General features: G+C 42.4%; 1 protein-coding gene across 3 annotated transcripts in view; it reads right to left on the bottom strand.

Annotated features, from left to right (window-relative positions):
- TRANK1 (tetratricopeptide repeat and ankyrin repeat containing 1) overlaps positions 1-14940 on the bottom strand; it is a 51252-nt gene extending 36312 nt beyond the window's left edge. For 2 of the 3 annotated variants that reach the window (XM_064704916.1, XM_064704918.1), the window contains exons 1-5: positions 14881-14924; positions 5114-5248; positions 3953-4076; positions 2652-2799; positions 1597-1715 (exon numbers count right to left, since the gene is read on the bottom strand). In XM_064704916.1, coding sequence (XP_064560986.1) covers positions 1597-1715; positions 2652-2799; positions 3953-4076; positions 5114-5247 — 525 coding nt within the window. In that variant the 5' untranslated portion in view covers position 5248; positions 14881-14924. Of the gene's footprint in view, positions 1-1596; positions 1716-2651; positions 2800-3952; positions 4077-5113; positions 5249-14876 lie in introns of all 3 variants that reach the window. The other variant, XM_064704917.1, reaches the window with a different exon arrangement.
- Between the last annotated feature and the right edge of the window lie 1700 nt (positions 14941-16640).

Below are 16640 nucleotides of genomic sequence, written 5' to 3'. Positions count from 1 at the left end.
TGACTCATCAATCCCAGAGTTATATGTTCTAAGGATATGAAAAACAGTGTTTCCTGACAGAAACTGGTACTGGTGACGACACAGCAAAGTTCCTGATAAAGGAACCAACAGGTGATGCTACTGATAACTGATCTAAAGCTGCTAAGCTGACACAGCCAGCCTAGAAATACATGACTGACAGTCCCTTTATATGACAAAAGCACAGGCACACTTTTTAAAAGCAGCATCTTCTAACACATCCCTTCCTGTATGTGTGCAGAGATTCCTCCCCTGAGTGGAAATTCCCCTCAAGGCTACTCCTGGAGGCTGAGCAAAAAAGGTTTGCTCATGGCCACTGGCATGGGAGAGTAACATCAATCTCTACTTAATAACAATTTTGCTATCTTTAATACCCATGTTTTACTATTGCTTCAATAAATAGTACATTATTATATAGTGTATATATTATTACATAATATTTACTAACTGTTATAACTATCTGTACCATGTAGTAAATAATTCTGATTAAAGTATTTTAGTCTGATCATTATCATAAATTTTAATAAGTTTTTCATTTTATTCATATGTATATATTTGGTTTGCCAACCTTAATCCTGTGGGACAAAGTCATATAAAGGCTCAATGACACATATATTTTCCTTTAAACATAAACCATTCACCAAGTCTGGGAGTAGGACTGGATCCAACAGGATCTAGGCACCCCTCTGAGGAGTTTAGAAAGCAAGTGGGTCCTGTCTGAACCTTATGACTCAACAGGAGGGTTTCCCTGATAAACCTCAACTGAAGCTTCCATTTTGCCTGTGACAGGCCACAAAGGAGCCCCTGGCTCTGGCCTGGAGCACCTCTTCCTTCTCTACCCCCGGGACTCACAGGGCTGTTTCTCTCACTCTTAACCCCCTCACTCTCCCAGGCAGAGCTTGGCCCTTTCTAAAGCACACTTTCTCTGAGGCACCAGCACCTTGCCTGAGCCATGATCTAAAACAGGGCTGTCAGAGCCAGCTCCAGCTACTCCTCACAGGTGCCCTGCTGGCCCTACTGCCAGCACTCACCAATAACATCCCATACAGGTGTAACTGTGACGATCATCAATTTTTTCCACAGTTGAGAGACGACTAAAACAATTTCAGATGATCCACCTTCTGATTTTTCTAAATTATCTGGTTTTGCTCAACAACCATGTATACTTCCACTGAGATGCTCCTTTACTGTGGGTCTTTCACAGTTTCAAAAATCCAGCTTGTCATACAGAAGGAAAAGTAAAAGGGACCACAAATAAATTTGTATTTTTACCCCTCTAATTCGAATATTATTGAATTGAATAGTGACTCTAGGTGGTACTACAAGAGAGACAACAGACAGCAGCAAGAGACAAACAGGATTTCAAGTCCATCATATCCCTTTCAGAAATGACTTTCAGAAATTATTTATCACTAAAAGCATTTTTCCAAGTCTTAGAAATCAAGACATTTGAACCAGGCAGCAATACACATTCACAGTTTTGGCTTTTAAAGGTAACACAAACTTATGCTGAAGTGGTAAGACATGAGTGCCCAACGCGCAGTGGGAGGTGACACAGTGACACGGTGACACACTTACCCGCCACTTCCCTTTCTGGGCCAGCCTTTCTATCACTGCTTGCCAAATCAGTGCATTGAAATGTGCACTGAAGATATAATCATATGCAGGGTAGAAAGCTGGTGGCAAGATTTGTTGATCTGCAGGAATAAGCAATAGAGAAGAATATTTGTTATACGCAGCACTCCAAAGGTTGGAGTGTCCAACTTCATTGCACAGAGATCATTCTAGCACTGGGTAATACCCAGGGGATTGCCCAGTGAGGGCTTAAGAAACACTGGTCACCCAACTGATTCAGCACCCTGGCCAGACTTCATTAAACAAGGGGGAAAAAATTAATCCCTGCTCTCAAGAACCATCTCAAAGCTCCAAGGCACTGTGAACATCATGGCAATTCTTCCACTTATAGGTCAATCAGCTACTGACTCTGCAGCCAGGAATCAAGGACTTTAATGTGGGGCTACAGGCTCAGGAAAAGGCAGCAGAGGCACAACCTGAAATCTCCTGACATGCCTGTAGGCCCATCAGACAAAGCCCAAAAAGCAAGTAGAGGAGGAGAGACTGAGGAGAGAGGGTAGTGAGACAGACAATGGGCATTGCTGAAAAACACCTATACAATGCCACAGTAAGGCCACATTTCCTCTTTTCATTGCTGTCCATTAGTAGCTGCAGAAAAGTCTCCACACTGAAATTGTAACAAAGTTTAAACTGCCTATCTTCTGATTATTTTCAAATCTACATGGCTAAAAAAAAAGCTGGGGGGTCTGGACAAAACCCACTTAAAGCCTCTGGGATCTGGAGCTCCAAATCTCCAACCTTGTCTTCCTGACTGTAAATTCTGACCTTTTCTAACCATTCAATAATTGACGTGTTCCCATCCCTGCACTGTTTTGAGATTGTTGGTGTCTGCTATATGCAAACTGAACCAAATTCACCACATCCTCAGTATATTCCTAATCCTCAAACAGGCCTGACACACTGAAGGATCAAAGGAATGATCTCAAAAAGGACATGCTACTAAGTGTCATCACTACTGAAAGGCACTTAGAAAAATTAAGGACTTAATTTGAGCTTACCATTGACACTTATGAAGATTCCTGCTATAAACTCAGCAATTTGAGTTTGATCTGAAGAATTCAATAGAGACAGACCTCTGTGGAACATAGAAACTGCCTCATTATACTTCGATAACATGATGAATGAGTGGCCAGCTCTATAATAAGCCTGAAAAAAAAAGGAGAAAAAAAGATGTTGGGAAAATATTCTGAGATATTTACTACCAAAAAAAAAAAAAGTTGTTGCTTTTTTTTTTAATTCTCACATTATGTTATAAAAATGGCATGTAGTACTATTTCCACAGCTTCTTATACATAGATCCAAACAAAAAAAAAAAAGTGAAATAAACTATTTTATTCTAATTCCTTGAAATTCACAATATGTTACTGATATTATCACAGATACTAAAAGTGCAATCCTGAAATTCAAAGCTTGGAAAATAACTACAGGATGAAAGACCTGCTTTCAGCAGCTGTATGTTAACCTCCTCTGGACAATACTGAGGGTTTTTTGTGTCACAAGGTTCAGAATAAATATTTATGTTTCTGCATCACTGCATTTTGCAGTATTTCTCTCCCACAATCAATATATTCTTCAGCCAACAGCACCTGAATGTGTTTATATTCACCCTGAATTAGATTGCACCAGTTCAGAGTCCTAGTGGAGTTAATTTGTTCAAATCAGATAACTGGCATGTTGCAACACAGCGCAAGTTAAATGGGTATTTGGGTGCAATTTTACCATATCTAAATATAAAACATTCTACTAAAGGCTCCAGGAGTCTTTAGTGGTTAGACCAGAAGACTGTTTATGGCACATAAAAGGCAATCAAAGAGTAGACTCTGTATCATAAATACTGTACAGCTCCTACTTATTCCTAGCTACCTGAGTCAAGGTGTACTTAATCAATGTGTATTTAATCACAAGCCAAGTGTAATGTATTGTACTGTCCATGGGAAATACAATATGACCTCGGTCACCAGGTACCACTCCCAGGAACTGGGGACTCATTAACTTGTAACCCTTGTTTGGGACATTGGTAGTTACAGTTCTTGAAAGCACTGGTACAGAGAGAACCAGCATCTCCTGGTGCAAAAGGGAGCTGCATCATTTCATTAAAAATACTACTGCAGCTGTGAATCTGATGCTTATGTGGAGAATCAAACACCGATTCTGGAATTTTATGCTATATTTAATCATCACGCCCCAAAGCAAAAACACAATAAAAAGAAGATAATGACACCATTATTAAATAAAAAATAAAATAAAATAAAAAGGCAAGGAAGGCATGCAAAAATTGCCAGCTTAAGCATCTGAATACCTTAACATACTCCCGATCCCACTGTAAGCTTTGGTGGGCTAGAACCATTGAATCCTTCCATTTGCCCAGGCAGTACAAGGCAGTTGATTTGTTGCACAACAGCACAGCTATGTCCCGGGAACACCTAAAGACATGGTTTTGGAATTACTCTTTATTCACTTGAAAAAGGATCATACTTTACAGTTAGTGATAAAAATAAATTTAAAAACTGACAGGTATCACCCACCTGACAAAATCAGAGATAAAAAATGTAGTTGTAGATAATAAAGATCATTTGAATATAAAATATAAAATGGCTATAAAATGTCTTAGAGACATCTTAATGCTACCTTAGTGATACCCATAGTGATAACCTGGTGTCTTCTGAAGCAGAAAGCCAAGCCACTGGAATAATGAAGTATGAGGATTTAGCAAGAGCGCAGACCACCTCAATACACCCACTGAAAGCCAGCAGCCAGGAATGGGGAAAAACAGACCCATGAATGGAAGCTGTGGGATGGAAAGGGTACTAAACACATTTTGGTCACCAAAAAAAACAACCTCAATGCATTTTAGTGTATCATCATTTGGTGAAGCCAAGAGAAAAATCCACATTTAAAATAAATGAGTGGCCGGTGTTAAATTAGGTTAACAGCAGTGTTAATATACAGGACTAATGAATATTTAATACTTCACATAATACTCAACTATTTAATCATTAATAACATTACCAACTTATGTTAATTGATGAAAAGCACTTAAAAGTGCATCTGGAAAAAAATACCCAAAGGAATTTTCTGCTGAAAAACTATTTTTAACAAGTCACAGAACACTGAGAATGACCCAGTAACAAGAACAAAGTAGCCTGCATGAGTCATTTTACAGATAATCAGATGATTCATGCAGCAACAGGCCAGGACATGGCAAAATTGCAGCATTTGAGCCTTAGTTTAAAATTGATATTTATGTAAAAATATTCAGATTTAAGTCCCTAATTAATCTCTCACATAAATGTAAGGAAGAGAATAACTATAAAATTGGTACACTAAAGAGTGTGAATAAAGATACAAGAAAATCAAGTGTTAGGTCAAAATACAGTTTTGAATTAACTGTGCAACTGTACACATTTACATATTTCAGGTTTGTCTTATGGTTTGCATCTCATAATTCAAGAATACTTACGGGACCCATTGCATTAAATAACCAAGTGTTTGTAGAGCTTCATCATAGTTTTTGATGGCCAAAGAGTAATTTCCATTTTTAAAATCCTGGTTCCCAGCTTGCCTCTTCAACTGTGCATATGTCATGGGATCCATGCTAAGGAAAGCAAAAAAAAGAAAGAATAAAAATTAATCAAACAAAAGCACTGACTTATGAGACATTTCTTTCCCTAAAATTGACTTAAATTTTCACTTTAGTTTTTGCATATTTGAAAAGAAGGACAAAAGAGCACATCTTCTTTGTTTCCTGCAGTTGGTCTAGTAAAATAGAGCTCTTGTGACAGCCTCATTTTTGCTGTTGATGCCTTCTCAACTTTTCATCTACTTTTAAATAAACTTCAGCCTTCAGGTAGATCAACAGATCTACCACTGCTATGCATTTTCGTTTCAATTTTCATCCTCGGGTCTTAAACTGTATCTTTTAAATTAGGATTCCAAATTATTTCAATGTGTGAGTATATACTCAATGCAGGAGGAAACATCTGAGAAAACACAGCATTTATATGCTTAAGAAATACATGAAGCTATATATTTCAATTAATTAAACACAAAACTCATTTACTTGCTTTTTATTTATGAGTTTTTAATCTAGGTCCTCTGTTTAGATACTCAACAATCCAATTCACACAGAACTGATAGAAACTTAATTACTGCAAGAAAATATTGCAACACAGCATGGTAATAGTGCTCGAGGACCTTGAATCAGAGTTAAGACAGTTATTAAAATTAATACAGGAAGTGGCCAGAGAAAACAAAGGTTGAAACTAGCATCAACTGTAACTTACTGAAAAACTATTTCATCATTAAAATTCTAAAATTAGTGTTATTAAAGAAAGCTAATCACATGGTCAAGCAGCTAGACGAAAGAAACAAATGCAAGAGGAAAAGCAGCTACACATATGAGAAACAGCACACAAGAAACAGACAAGAGAAATATCCAGTGCTAAACTGCTGTGTAGAATCCTTCTTCACAGATTGATTTTATTATTAAAAGCTGTTTCCATTACCTGTAAAAACCTGTACGAATCTCACAAATCTCAGTGCAATTAAGTAAGATTAATTCACCAAATAGGAATGCAGAGATTTACTTATTATTAACAGGCTTGTAACAAAACCCATAAAATCTGCAACCTTTGCTACCTGCTAACATGATGTCAAGGTTTAGTCTGGCAGGCAGCTAAACACCACACAAACCTCAGCTCACTCCCCCACTCCCTGAGTGGATGGGGGAGAGAATTAGGGAAAAAAAGTAAAATTTTTGTGTTGACATAAAGACAGCTTAACATCATAGAAAATGAAGGGAAAATACTAATACTTGATACTACTAATAATATATGTAGAATATACAAAACAACCAGTGCACAGTGCAATTGCTCACCACCCCCTACCAACGTCCAGCCAGTTCCTGAGGAGCAGCCCCTGGCCAGTTTTCCCCCCTAATTTTTACACATGACATTCTATGGCAGAGAACATCCATTTGGCCAGCTCAGGTCAGCTGTCCTGGCTATGTCCTCCGTTTCCTGTGCTCCCCTGCAGTGACAGGGAAGCATCACAAGCTGAGAAGCCCTTGACTTAGGGCAAACACAGCTCAGCAACTACTAAAACATCAGGGGGTTACCAACATCATCCTCACACTAAATCCAACACTCAGCACTGTACCAGCTACTGACTAGAAAATTATCCCAGCTGAAAGCAGGACTGAAATACGTGCAAGATCTCTTGGCTACAGAGCAAACTAGATATTTTTTTAAGCATATGAATTTACAGACAAAGCAAGAAACATTACTGATGTATTTTCTCTGTAGTGCTCCTCAGGATGAGGCTGAAACACCAGGAATCAGTGCTGTCTTGTGAGCACAGAGGTAGGGTGCAGCACACTACAGATGGCACTGTGCCTTTGCATTTATCCAAGCACAAAAAACTCTTGTCAGCCTCACAAGTGCACCAAGCAGATGGGAGAGCAGCAGCCCACATCTCTGAGAGGGCAACAGCAGAAAAATCAGGTGAAACCATAAAGCTCAGATCTGCTCTGCTTCAGGCTGACTGGGAAATGACCAGCCAGAAGTTACACCTTAACTAAACAAATAAATACTCCGTGGTGGTGTCTGTAACTGAGCCATCAGCTTGGTAATTCCAGGGAAGCACCAACCAAGTACAGATGAAATCCTGGATAAAAAAACTAAACTCAAGAGAAAGAGGTCCCAGCTACTTGGGGGAGGCACGACAACCAGTCATGCTAGAGGGGTAATTTTTACAGTTATCTCAAGCAAATTAAATCATCACTTTATTGAGCAATGTACATACAGTATAAACTTTAAAAATACTACTTCTCCAGACAGCATATCATGAGATATTCAGAACTTATTTTACACTGCATGGTATGAGCATTATTAAGGTGAAAAAAGGAAAATAATAGAGCAACAGAACAAAGGAAAAAAAACAAATACTAAAATATGGTTCTACCTCATCTTTTGTGTAATTCTTTCAGATTTCAATTCTTTATCATCAGGAAGTTTAACAAATTATTTTTTCAAGAATAATACCAAAATAGGTAAGCTACACAGAAGTTTTTTCAAGCAGGAATACACATGAACTAGTGGTTTTCCAAATTCAGTTTAATTTCAGGCTTTTTCTTTTTTAAAGGAAGCTATGCTTCTATTCAGTGTAATGTTTTTCCCCAAAATTATATTTTTGTCTTACTTTCCTTTGGAACATACTAAAAGTACAAGTACAAATAAAAGGTATTCGCAAGCTATTTAAAAGATTGTTTTTCCACAGTACAGCAGAAGCAGCAATGAGCATTTTCAAAGGACTTTCCAATGTGTCTTGCGCTGATAAATTTTGGAACTGAATTCCCTGTTTCAGATGAGAAGGCAGCATGCCCTCCCCTTTCCAGGCAGCAGGAATTTTCACCAGAACACAAGTTCTCATCCTTTTCCAGAACTGGAGTTTCCCAGCCAAAACATCAAACTGTAGATCATATAAATAACTGGGCTGGTCTGCTGCAGGCTTTAGCAACTATACCCAGAGAGTTTGCAGACCAGAGAGATACACTGGGCATGCAGACCTGACATCATCTAAGTTAATGATCCAAAAGAACTGCTGCGCAGGCTAGCACAGCACGTCTTGCTATTGCCCAACATCTTCCTGCAGCAAAAACAATTTTAACTCAAAACCAACGGACTAACTGAGGGCCTATTATGTAAAGTCTATCAAGCGTAGGGATCATTAAACAAAACTGTTGTCTATGACTCTGCCTGAGCTGGCACAGGTAGAAGACAAAGCTGTTTCTGGATACTACTATAAAAAGATTTTTGGGGATGAGTGCTGTGGGTTAAGCCCAGTGGGCATCTAAGCACTGGCATGCTCCCACCCCCAGTGGGATGGGGAAAGAGAAAAGGAAGAAGTAAAACAAAAAAAAAGTTGTAGATCAAGATAAAAATTGCTCAGTAACCAAGAGAGACCTGGAAGAGGAGAGAAAGATAACAGAAGTGATGCAAAGGCAATCATTAATCACCCCCCTGACATGGAGCAATGCCCATGTTCCCAAGACAGGGAAGGCTAATCCCCCTAAGTTCCCTTCTCCCCATTACCACTGCTGAGGATGATGCCACATGGCATGGACTATCCACTCAGTCACTTTGTGTCATCTGCCCAGCTGTGTCCCCCTCCCAACCTCTTGTGCATCCCAAACCTATCCACTGGGATGCCAAGTGAGGAACAGAGAAGGCCTCAACACTGTGCAAACACTGCTCAGCAATAGCTAAAATATAACTGTGCTATCAGCACTGTTTTGCTCAGAAAGCACCATACCAGCTACTACGAAGAAAATTAACTCCATCACAGCCAGACACATGTTGCCCTCATGAAGCAGGGATTTCTCCTAAGCTATGAAGTCTAAGAAACACATAAAGGTGTGGGGACACCCTAAGGCCTGGGAGACCCTTCCCAGCGCATTGTTGAGACCTTATCATTCACAGAAATAAAACAGAAACAAAAAAAACAAACAAAAAAAAAATCAAACATACATGATCCACTATGTTTACTTTTTTTATGACTCCTGAGACCAGCATGAATGCAAGAACCAGCTTCACCAGCATGAAATGTGACAACAAAATGAAGCACATTAATTTTTACTCACATAATTAAAGCAAAACATTGTATCGTTAAGTCAGAAACAATCTTCTCCAAACCCTACTGCTGCCAGTGGTCAAAATTCCCATTTACTTTAGGTGTCATCAACTCTTGTGTCACCGTGCTGGTCAGTGTCCCACTGCACTGCTACAGTCAGACTGCTGTCAGAAGCAGGGAGCTTTAGAGTAGTTACAATGCTAAGTTTTGATTTCTCTTGCTTCAGAAGATAATTTTGAAAACACAAATAGAGACTAGCCAGAAAAGCTATTTGTCACTATTGAAAAATGTTGTGCTCCTTATGCCAGCTATGGGTCCCAAGAGGCCAGCTTGTGCTTTCTGAACATCTGAAGCTGGCAGTGCTAAAAACTTTAGAAATCTGAGAGCGAACCCAACCCTTTGGTTTTTCTGTCTGCATCTGCTTTACACATTTTGAAAAGAGAAACTGCATGATACTGTTTAATTCACAGGAAAAAAAAAATAGAAGGCCTTCACAGCCATGCTTTTAATTATTTTTGATTCTGAAAGTTAAGCCTTAAGGATCCATCCCTATGGCATTACTCAGTGGTAGGATAATCTTTTTATTCTCCAAGCACAGTAGATTTCCATAATGCAAGGAACAAATGAAATACAGCAATCTTAGAAGCTCTGCATCTGAATTAAAAGAATGATGACAAATAGGAATCCTCCTATTTCCAAGAAATCTGACTTCTAAAGACTGTACTTTTCTCAGTCCTATTAAGCAAATCATTCCTTCTTCATTGTTAACCCAAGAGGCAGACATTACAAACTTGGTTGGAAAAGAAAAAGCCAACAATTCATCTACACTGTGGCTGTTACAACTAAATACATTTAATCAGCATTCAAATAATTCATGTTTTCTCAACAGGAAACCTCAGGGCTCCATTAGCTCTCCTTCAACAAAAGCATCCTGGCTCCAAGAGCATGATGCCAAGAAAGGACTGTCAATGTCCCTTCTGCTACACCAGCAACAGGACACTGCATTCAGGTCTTCCAAATGACACTTTCCTGTGACCTCACATATAGACATTTGTGAATGTCAGGGCAGACCCAGTAAAAGAAGGAAAAACACAGGCCAAGAAGGCTGTAAGTGGCTGTAACTATGGCAGTGCTCTGCCTGCTAGCCAGTTTTACCTGTTTTCATGACAACAGCAGCCACCAAAGACATATTTACAGAACACAGCCTCCTTTCAATGTGTATAAGCCTAACCTTGACAGTGAAAAGCAGGGAAAAATTTACTCCTCTCAGTTTTCCACTGTATGTTGAAAAGTCAAATGAAAAATCTGGAAATCATCTCTACTTTCAGAGGATGCCCTGAAGAAACAGCAGAGACAAAAATGAAGAGCTTATAACTGACCAAGCTACAAGCAGACACATTTGGAAATCTCATGATGAAGAGAGGAAAGAAGCTGAGAGTTAGGCACGGACATCCTCATGGATCTGTTTAGTCTGAAAAAGGCCATAGTGGCGTTTGTCTGAACAATATTTTAATTGAATGTTCAGACAGTATCTCATGAAGAGAGATATCGAAGAAGATGACAATGAACAAGAAGATCGCATATTAACCCTTGTAAAATGTCAGCTCATGTTGGAGAAACTGGCCAACTCAAATAAAGAGCCTGTAATTTACACAGTCATCAGACATCCCTATCATTAGGGACATATTCAGATAGATAGATAGAGATAGCCTTATCTATAGATAGATTCTCACTCAGTCCTTCAAAACAAGAAAAAAAAAATAAAATTCTGTAAGAAGTCACCTTGCTAGATTTGTACCAGACCTTGGAAGTTCCAAAGACCCTTAGCTCCCAGTAAAAGACAGCACCACTTGGAAAATAATGAATGAGATTCTAGAGCAGATTTCGATTAGATTAGGGCAAGCAGAGCAGCATAGTGATAGCTTCTTATCAGAAGGTTGTCCTGAACTCAGCACAAATGGGATGAAATGAAGTTTCTTTGCTGCTTCTGGGCTCTACAGCCAGTCAGCATCCTATACATCACAGAACTCCAAAGATAAAGGCAGCATGCATCTCTGGAGCTGTGTGCCTCTAAAAAGACAAAACCATTTCCCAGGTATGTGAATAGAGAGAACATTTTATCAGGTTCTTTCAGTCACAACTGGACACCTGTACACAACCTCCATCACTGGACACAAGCAACCCTCAACACCACCTGCAGAATTTTGGTTCTCTAGACACTCTTCCCTCCTAAGTGCTCAGGCAGAAGCACTACTAGGGGAATTCACGCTACTGTTCTGTAGCTTCACCTATGCAGTATCACACTGATTCAGCACACCTTGACAGCACAAAGGATCTCTCACTATTGAGAAGGAATTCTCACCTGACCTGGGTCTAGCAGGCAAGTTTTTATTTTGGAAGTCAGCTGTGAGACTTCTAAGGTCTGGCTGTGCTTTCAAAAGATGTTAAATGGCTGGGGTGAGAGAGCACAGACTGAGAACATCTCTACAGCTCTTCATTTTATACCAAGCTTTCCCTTGGAAATGTGCTCTGACTGATGACCGCAGGACACAGACATTGTCAGAAACAAGACAAACATCCTTATCAACACTTGGCAAATACACCCCAGATGCAACTAGCACAGATGTCTCAAAGGCCTGTGAATGCCTCAAACACCACATATAAAGCAGACAGGGAAGATTTGTGCAAGGTCTGAATGACACAAGGGGTATAAGCAGAATACACACAACAAGACTCTGGGCTAGGGCCCTGCTGTGGGCAGAGCTGGCCTGAATGACCTCCCAAGGGTCCTCTTTTTTCAGATTACCACTGTATGTTGCTTTTTCTTTGTGGAAGCTGTCAGAAAGGAATTATTAACAACAAAGCCAGCCACCTGATGTCTCCAACCAAACCCACAGCTGAAACAGCTTGGCAGCTCAGTCCTTCTTCACATGCATGACCACCAAACAGGACTACAGAAACAGGACCTAAACCCAGCCAGAAGTTGGGCCAGCCCTGCTGACAAGCAGAAATCCATGCAAAACCTCAAGAAGTGGACACTAAAATGTTACTAATCTTTAGAGCAGAGATTTGTGGTTCACTTTCACACAGGAAATGTACTAGGCAAGTGACAAGTACTAAGGAAGTGACATAGCAAGGAAATGACCATCAGAAGCACGGCACCAGGAACAAGACAACACTTTTCACAAAAAGAGATGGGTGCACACACCAGCTCTGTACCTACTTTAGACCCTGGGAAACACGAGTTTCCCACCCATGGACAAGGCAACAGAAACCTGAGAGAGCGATGTGACATTCCATGGTATGGAATATCCCTTTGGACAGTTCAGGTTAGCTGTCCCAACTGCATCCCCTCCCAGCCTTCTGTGCCCTCACTCAGCTTCCCCACCGGTGGGACAAGCTGGAAAACACTTGACTTAGAATAAGCACTGCTTAGCAACAGCAAAAACATCACTGTTTTGTCAACATTATTCTCATCCTAAATCCAAAGCAAAGCACAGCTACTAGGAAAAAGATTAACTCTATCCCAGCCAAAACCAGATGACACCTCAGAACATCCTTCCTCCTTTACTTGCAAGATGAACTCAGGCCAAGCACATTTGACTAGCTTTCCCTGAAGACTGTTTCACAGCTTGCAGCAGCAACAGGTCTGGCCTTGCTCCACAGCACATCCTGTTTTGTTAACAGAAACAATACAGCCTTCTTTGCCTTCAGCTTCAAATGATTCTTCCCTCTTTGAAACCTACCACTAACAAGTCATACCTAGGAAATGTAAGGTTGAGCCATGTCTGGAGTTGCTTTTTCAAGAACACACCTGTTTATACATACAAATGCCTATGATTTCCAGTAAATTAAGAAAAGACTTGCATTTCCCATTTTATATACAAAAAAAATGATGCAAAAGCATGTTCAATATTCTGTTTGCACAGTGTCATTACTGTGTCAACACAAAAACCACCAAAACCTCACAACAGCAGGAAAAGCTAAGTTTCTGTTTCTCTCTGAAACAACAGCAGTCTTGAAATCCCTAATCTAGCTCAGCCATACAAGACCTAACTCAGTCCAAGAGGGACTTGTTTACACTGCTGCAGTTGTTTGCTCAGCCTGGCAATGTTCCTGTCATCATTGCCCTGCTCTTCTTTGCACTGGTGTGGCCTCACCTTGAATACTACGTGCACTTTGGGGCACCACAAAACAAAAAATACATTAAACTGTTAGAGAGCATCCAAAGGAGACCACAAGGACGGTGAAGAGGAACCTCTGTGGGGAGCAGCTGAGGTCACTTGGTTCATTCAGCCTGAAGGAGACCGAGGGGAGATCTCTTTGCTCTCTTCGACTTCCCCATGAGGGAAAGAGGAGGGGCAGGCACTGATCTCTCCACTCTCGTGATCAGCAACAGGACTCGATGAAAATTACTGAAGCTGAGTCAGGCAAGGTTTACACTGGATATCAGGAAGAGCCTCCCCAGGGCAGTGGACACAGCACCAAGTCTGAGCTAAGAAGCATTTGGACAACGCTCTCAGGCACATAGTGTGATTATTAGGGGGGGGGTGTGCTGTGTGAGGCCAGGACTTGGACTCAATGATCCTGGTAACTTTCTTCCAACTCAGCATTTCCTATGATTCTACGATCGGGTAAGAGAAACAAACAGCCTGCATATTTCCTTTGTATACATTCACTCCAGAGGGTATTCACTCTGGAATGAGGAAAAAACAAACGAAAACCACCCCAAGACCAAAACACCAAGATTGCCCTAACATCAAGGTTTTCAAGCCTGTGCAGTTCACAGCCAATGCCTGACAAACTTAATTGCATGTTGGTAAAAAAACACTGATAGGAAATACTTCTTCTAGCATGTTTTCATGGGAAAGCAAAGCCTCTTCCCATTTGCAATAAATCTGAAGTTAATTCCCTGTAAATCGCTTAAAAAAAACCCCAAAAGCTGGTGAGAGATCCTTCTGCATTTATTCTTCTGCAGTGCACACTGTGCTCAAACTCCTTTCCAGTTGAAAAAGTCTGTTTTGTTAAGTGACCACTCCACGACCTTGTAGAAGAGTTTTGCTTTTCAGGGAAAGGATCCAAAACCACCGAACACAATGCTTCGCTCCGGGCTATGCTAAAGGAGTTCTCCGTCTTCTTTTCAAGCACGGACACGGCATCCCATCTCCCCCAGCTCCTCCGCGCAAACCACACCAGGCCAACACACACTCCCAGATGCCCGGCCGGAGCAAGAACGCACTCTCCTCCTTTTCCTTCAACCACCCCACACATTCCCTGGCACGCTTCCCAACCAGCACAGCCACCCGCGCTGCCCACACGCCAAATCCCGCACCCCCGCTCCTGGCCCGGGGCAGCGCGTCCCCTCTCCGGAACTGCTCCAAACACGCAGGAAGCTCCCACCGAGATGGGAATGGGAAGCCACCCCCAGGAGGCCGCGGCTGCCCCCGCGCCACACCAAGCATCCATGGAGCGGCGCGGGGGGCGCGGGCAGCTCAGCCCGCCGCTCCCCGCATCCCGCACCGAGCTGCCCTCACCGGGGAGGGTGAGGGGGATACAAGGGGCGGCCGAGGCACCGCATCAATCAATCTATCCACCTACCTGCCTGCCCGTCCCCCGCCGCCACCGCCACCGGGGCGCTCCGCTTGTCGCCCTTAAACTCTCCGCCCCGCGTCCCGCCCCCGCCGCCCGCGTCACCGCGCGAGTGGGAGTGGGGGAATCGAAACAGATCCACGGTGCTCCGGGAATCGAAACGGGACCGCCCCGCCCGTGGGGCATGGGCCCCCACTGTGGGGGATGTGTTCGTCCCGTCCCGTCCCGCCGCGGGGAGTGTGGCGGCGGTGGGAGGTAGCGGGCGCACATCTCCCCGCCGGAAGGTTCGGGAAGGGGCTCTGGGATGGAGTTAATTTCATTAACTGGGCTCCCACCGCAGCGGGAAACGTATAGAGTGACATTTCTTAAAATGACCTAGCGGTGCCTTGAGGATGGTTGGAAAACCGGCGTTGTTGCGCGCCAGGGCATCCCCGCATCCCGAGGCGCCGCGCTGTCCCGCTGGATTCTCACGGCAGCCCCGCTCCCGCGAAGCTGTGGCTCCTTGGGACTTCACTGTGCGATGATCACCTTGGGAGTGAAGCCTTCTCCTCCTGCCGTGCAGCTGTTCGCTGATTTATCGTTTGCCGTGGTCTTTTCACACCATAAAAAGTGGATCAATGAGCCAAAGATGATCTCTCACAGGAGATCATTCAATAATTCACCCCTCTGTTAATCGCGTTTCTAATCAAGTTTTTTTCTCTCACACTGAGTGTTACCACTTGCACGTCTTCTTCTGTTTCCGGGCTGGCTGGGATGGAGTTAATTTCACTGCCAGCAGCCCCCACCGTGCTGGGCTTTGCTTTAGGAACTAAAACCAAATTACATTGCTCCTTCACCAGTGGGCAAGATCTTGGGAGAGGACACAGCCAGGACAGCTGGCCAAAAGGATATTCCAGAACATGTGATGCCTCTTCAAATATAAAAGCTAATAGAAAGGAGTAGGAAGGTGAGGCATTCATTATTTACATTTGCCTTCCAGAGCGGCCGCTGCGCATGCTGAAGCCCTGCTGCTTCCCAGGTCATGGCCAGATATTATGTTGGCCCATGAGAGTTTTTTCCATCTTTTTTCCTTCCCTCTCCATCCTGCTGAGGAGGGGAGTGACAGAGCAGCTTGATGGCCTCTTGATTTCCAGACAAGGTGAACCCACCACAGTCCTTTTGATGCCCAGCATGGGGCACGAGATAACAAGAGTTTTGTTTGAAGTGTTCTATGGCTGCAGTGGCTACTCAGCGTCAAGCTCCTATGCAGGTCACAGAGATTGCTGACTGCACTGCTTATCTCTTTATTTAGTTGAGCTTTAGAACGTGTTAATAAAAGCAATGGTTCTGTCCTTTGCCCTGGCATTTCTGTCCTTGCTCTTCTGGAGGAAGTATCTTATGGTGAGCACGGGGAAATATATATCCTGCTCCATACCTGGGAATAATGCAGATGGTTTTATTATGCAGGCCTCAGAGATGCTTGCTCATCCTTACATGAACTGTTTAACACTACTTATTAACACTGTTAGCATATTATGGGGTTTGTGGAACCCCCTGTGATCCTGATTGAGGAGAAGACAATTTTTGGATGAGGTGATACTGAAATGTGCCCTGGGACAGCTGGTCCTGGGGTGGCAGGGTGTGTGGAAGGATTTGGGCAGATTCCTGGGGCAGTTATCATCTACCAAATCCTGGAAATTCACACCTGAAGAGGCAGGTTATGCCACAAACTGATAGAAAGGTGCCTTGCCTATCCCAAGGAAAACCAGCAGCTTCTAGCACTATACTGG

This window comes from Zonotrichia leucophrys, chromosome 2 (assembly GCF_028769735.1).
Source record: "Zonotrichia leucophrys gambelii isolate GWCS_2022_RI chromosome 2, RI_Zleu_2.0, whole genome shotgun sequence".
Classification (NCBI taxonomy): Eukaryota; Metazoa; Chordata; class Aves; order Passeriformes; family Passerellidae; genus Zonotrichia; species Zonotrichia leucophrys.
Note: the sequence above shows the minus strand (reverse complement) of the source record. Positions and strands in the feature narration are given on the sequence as shown.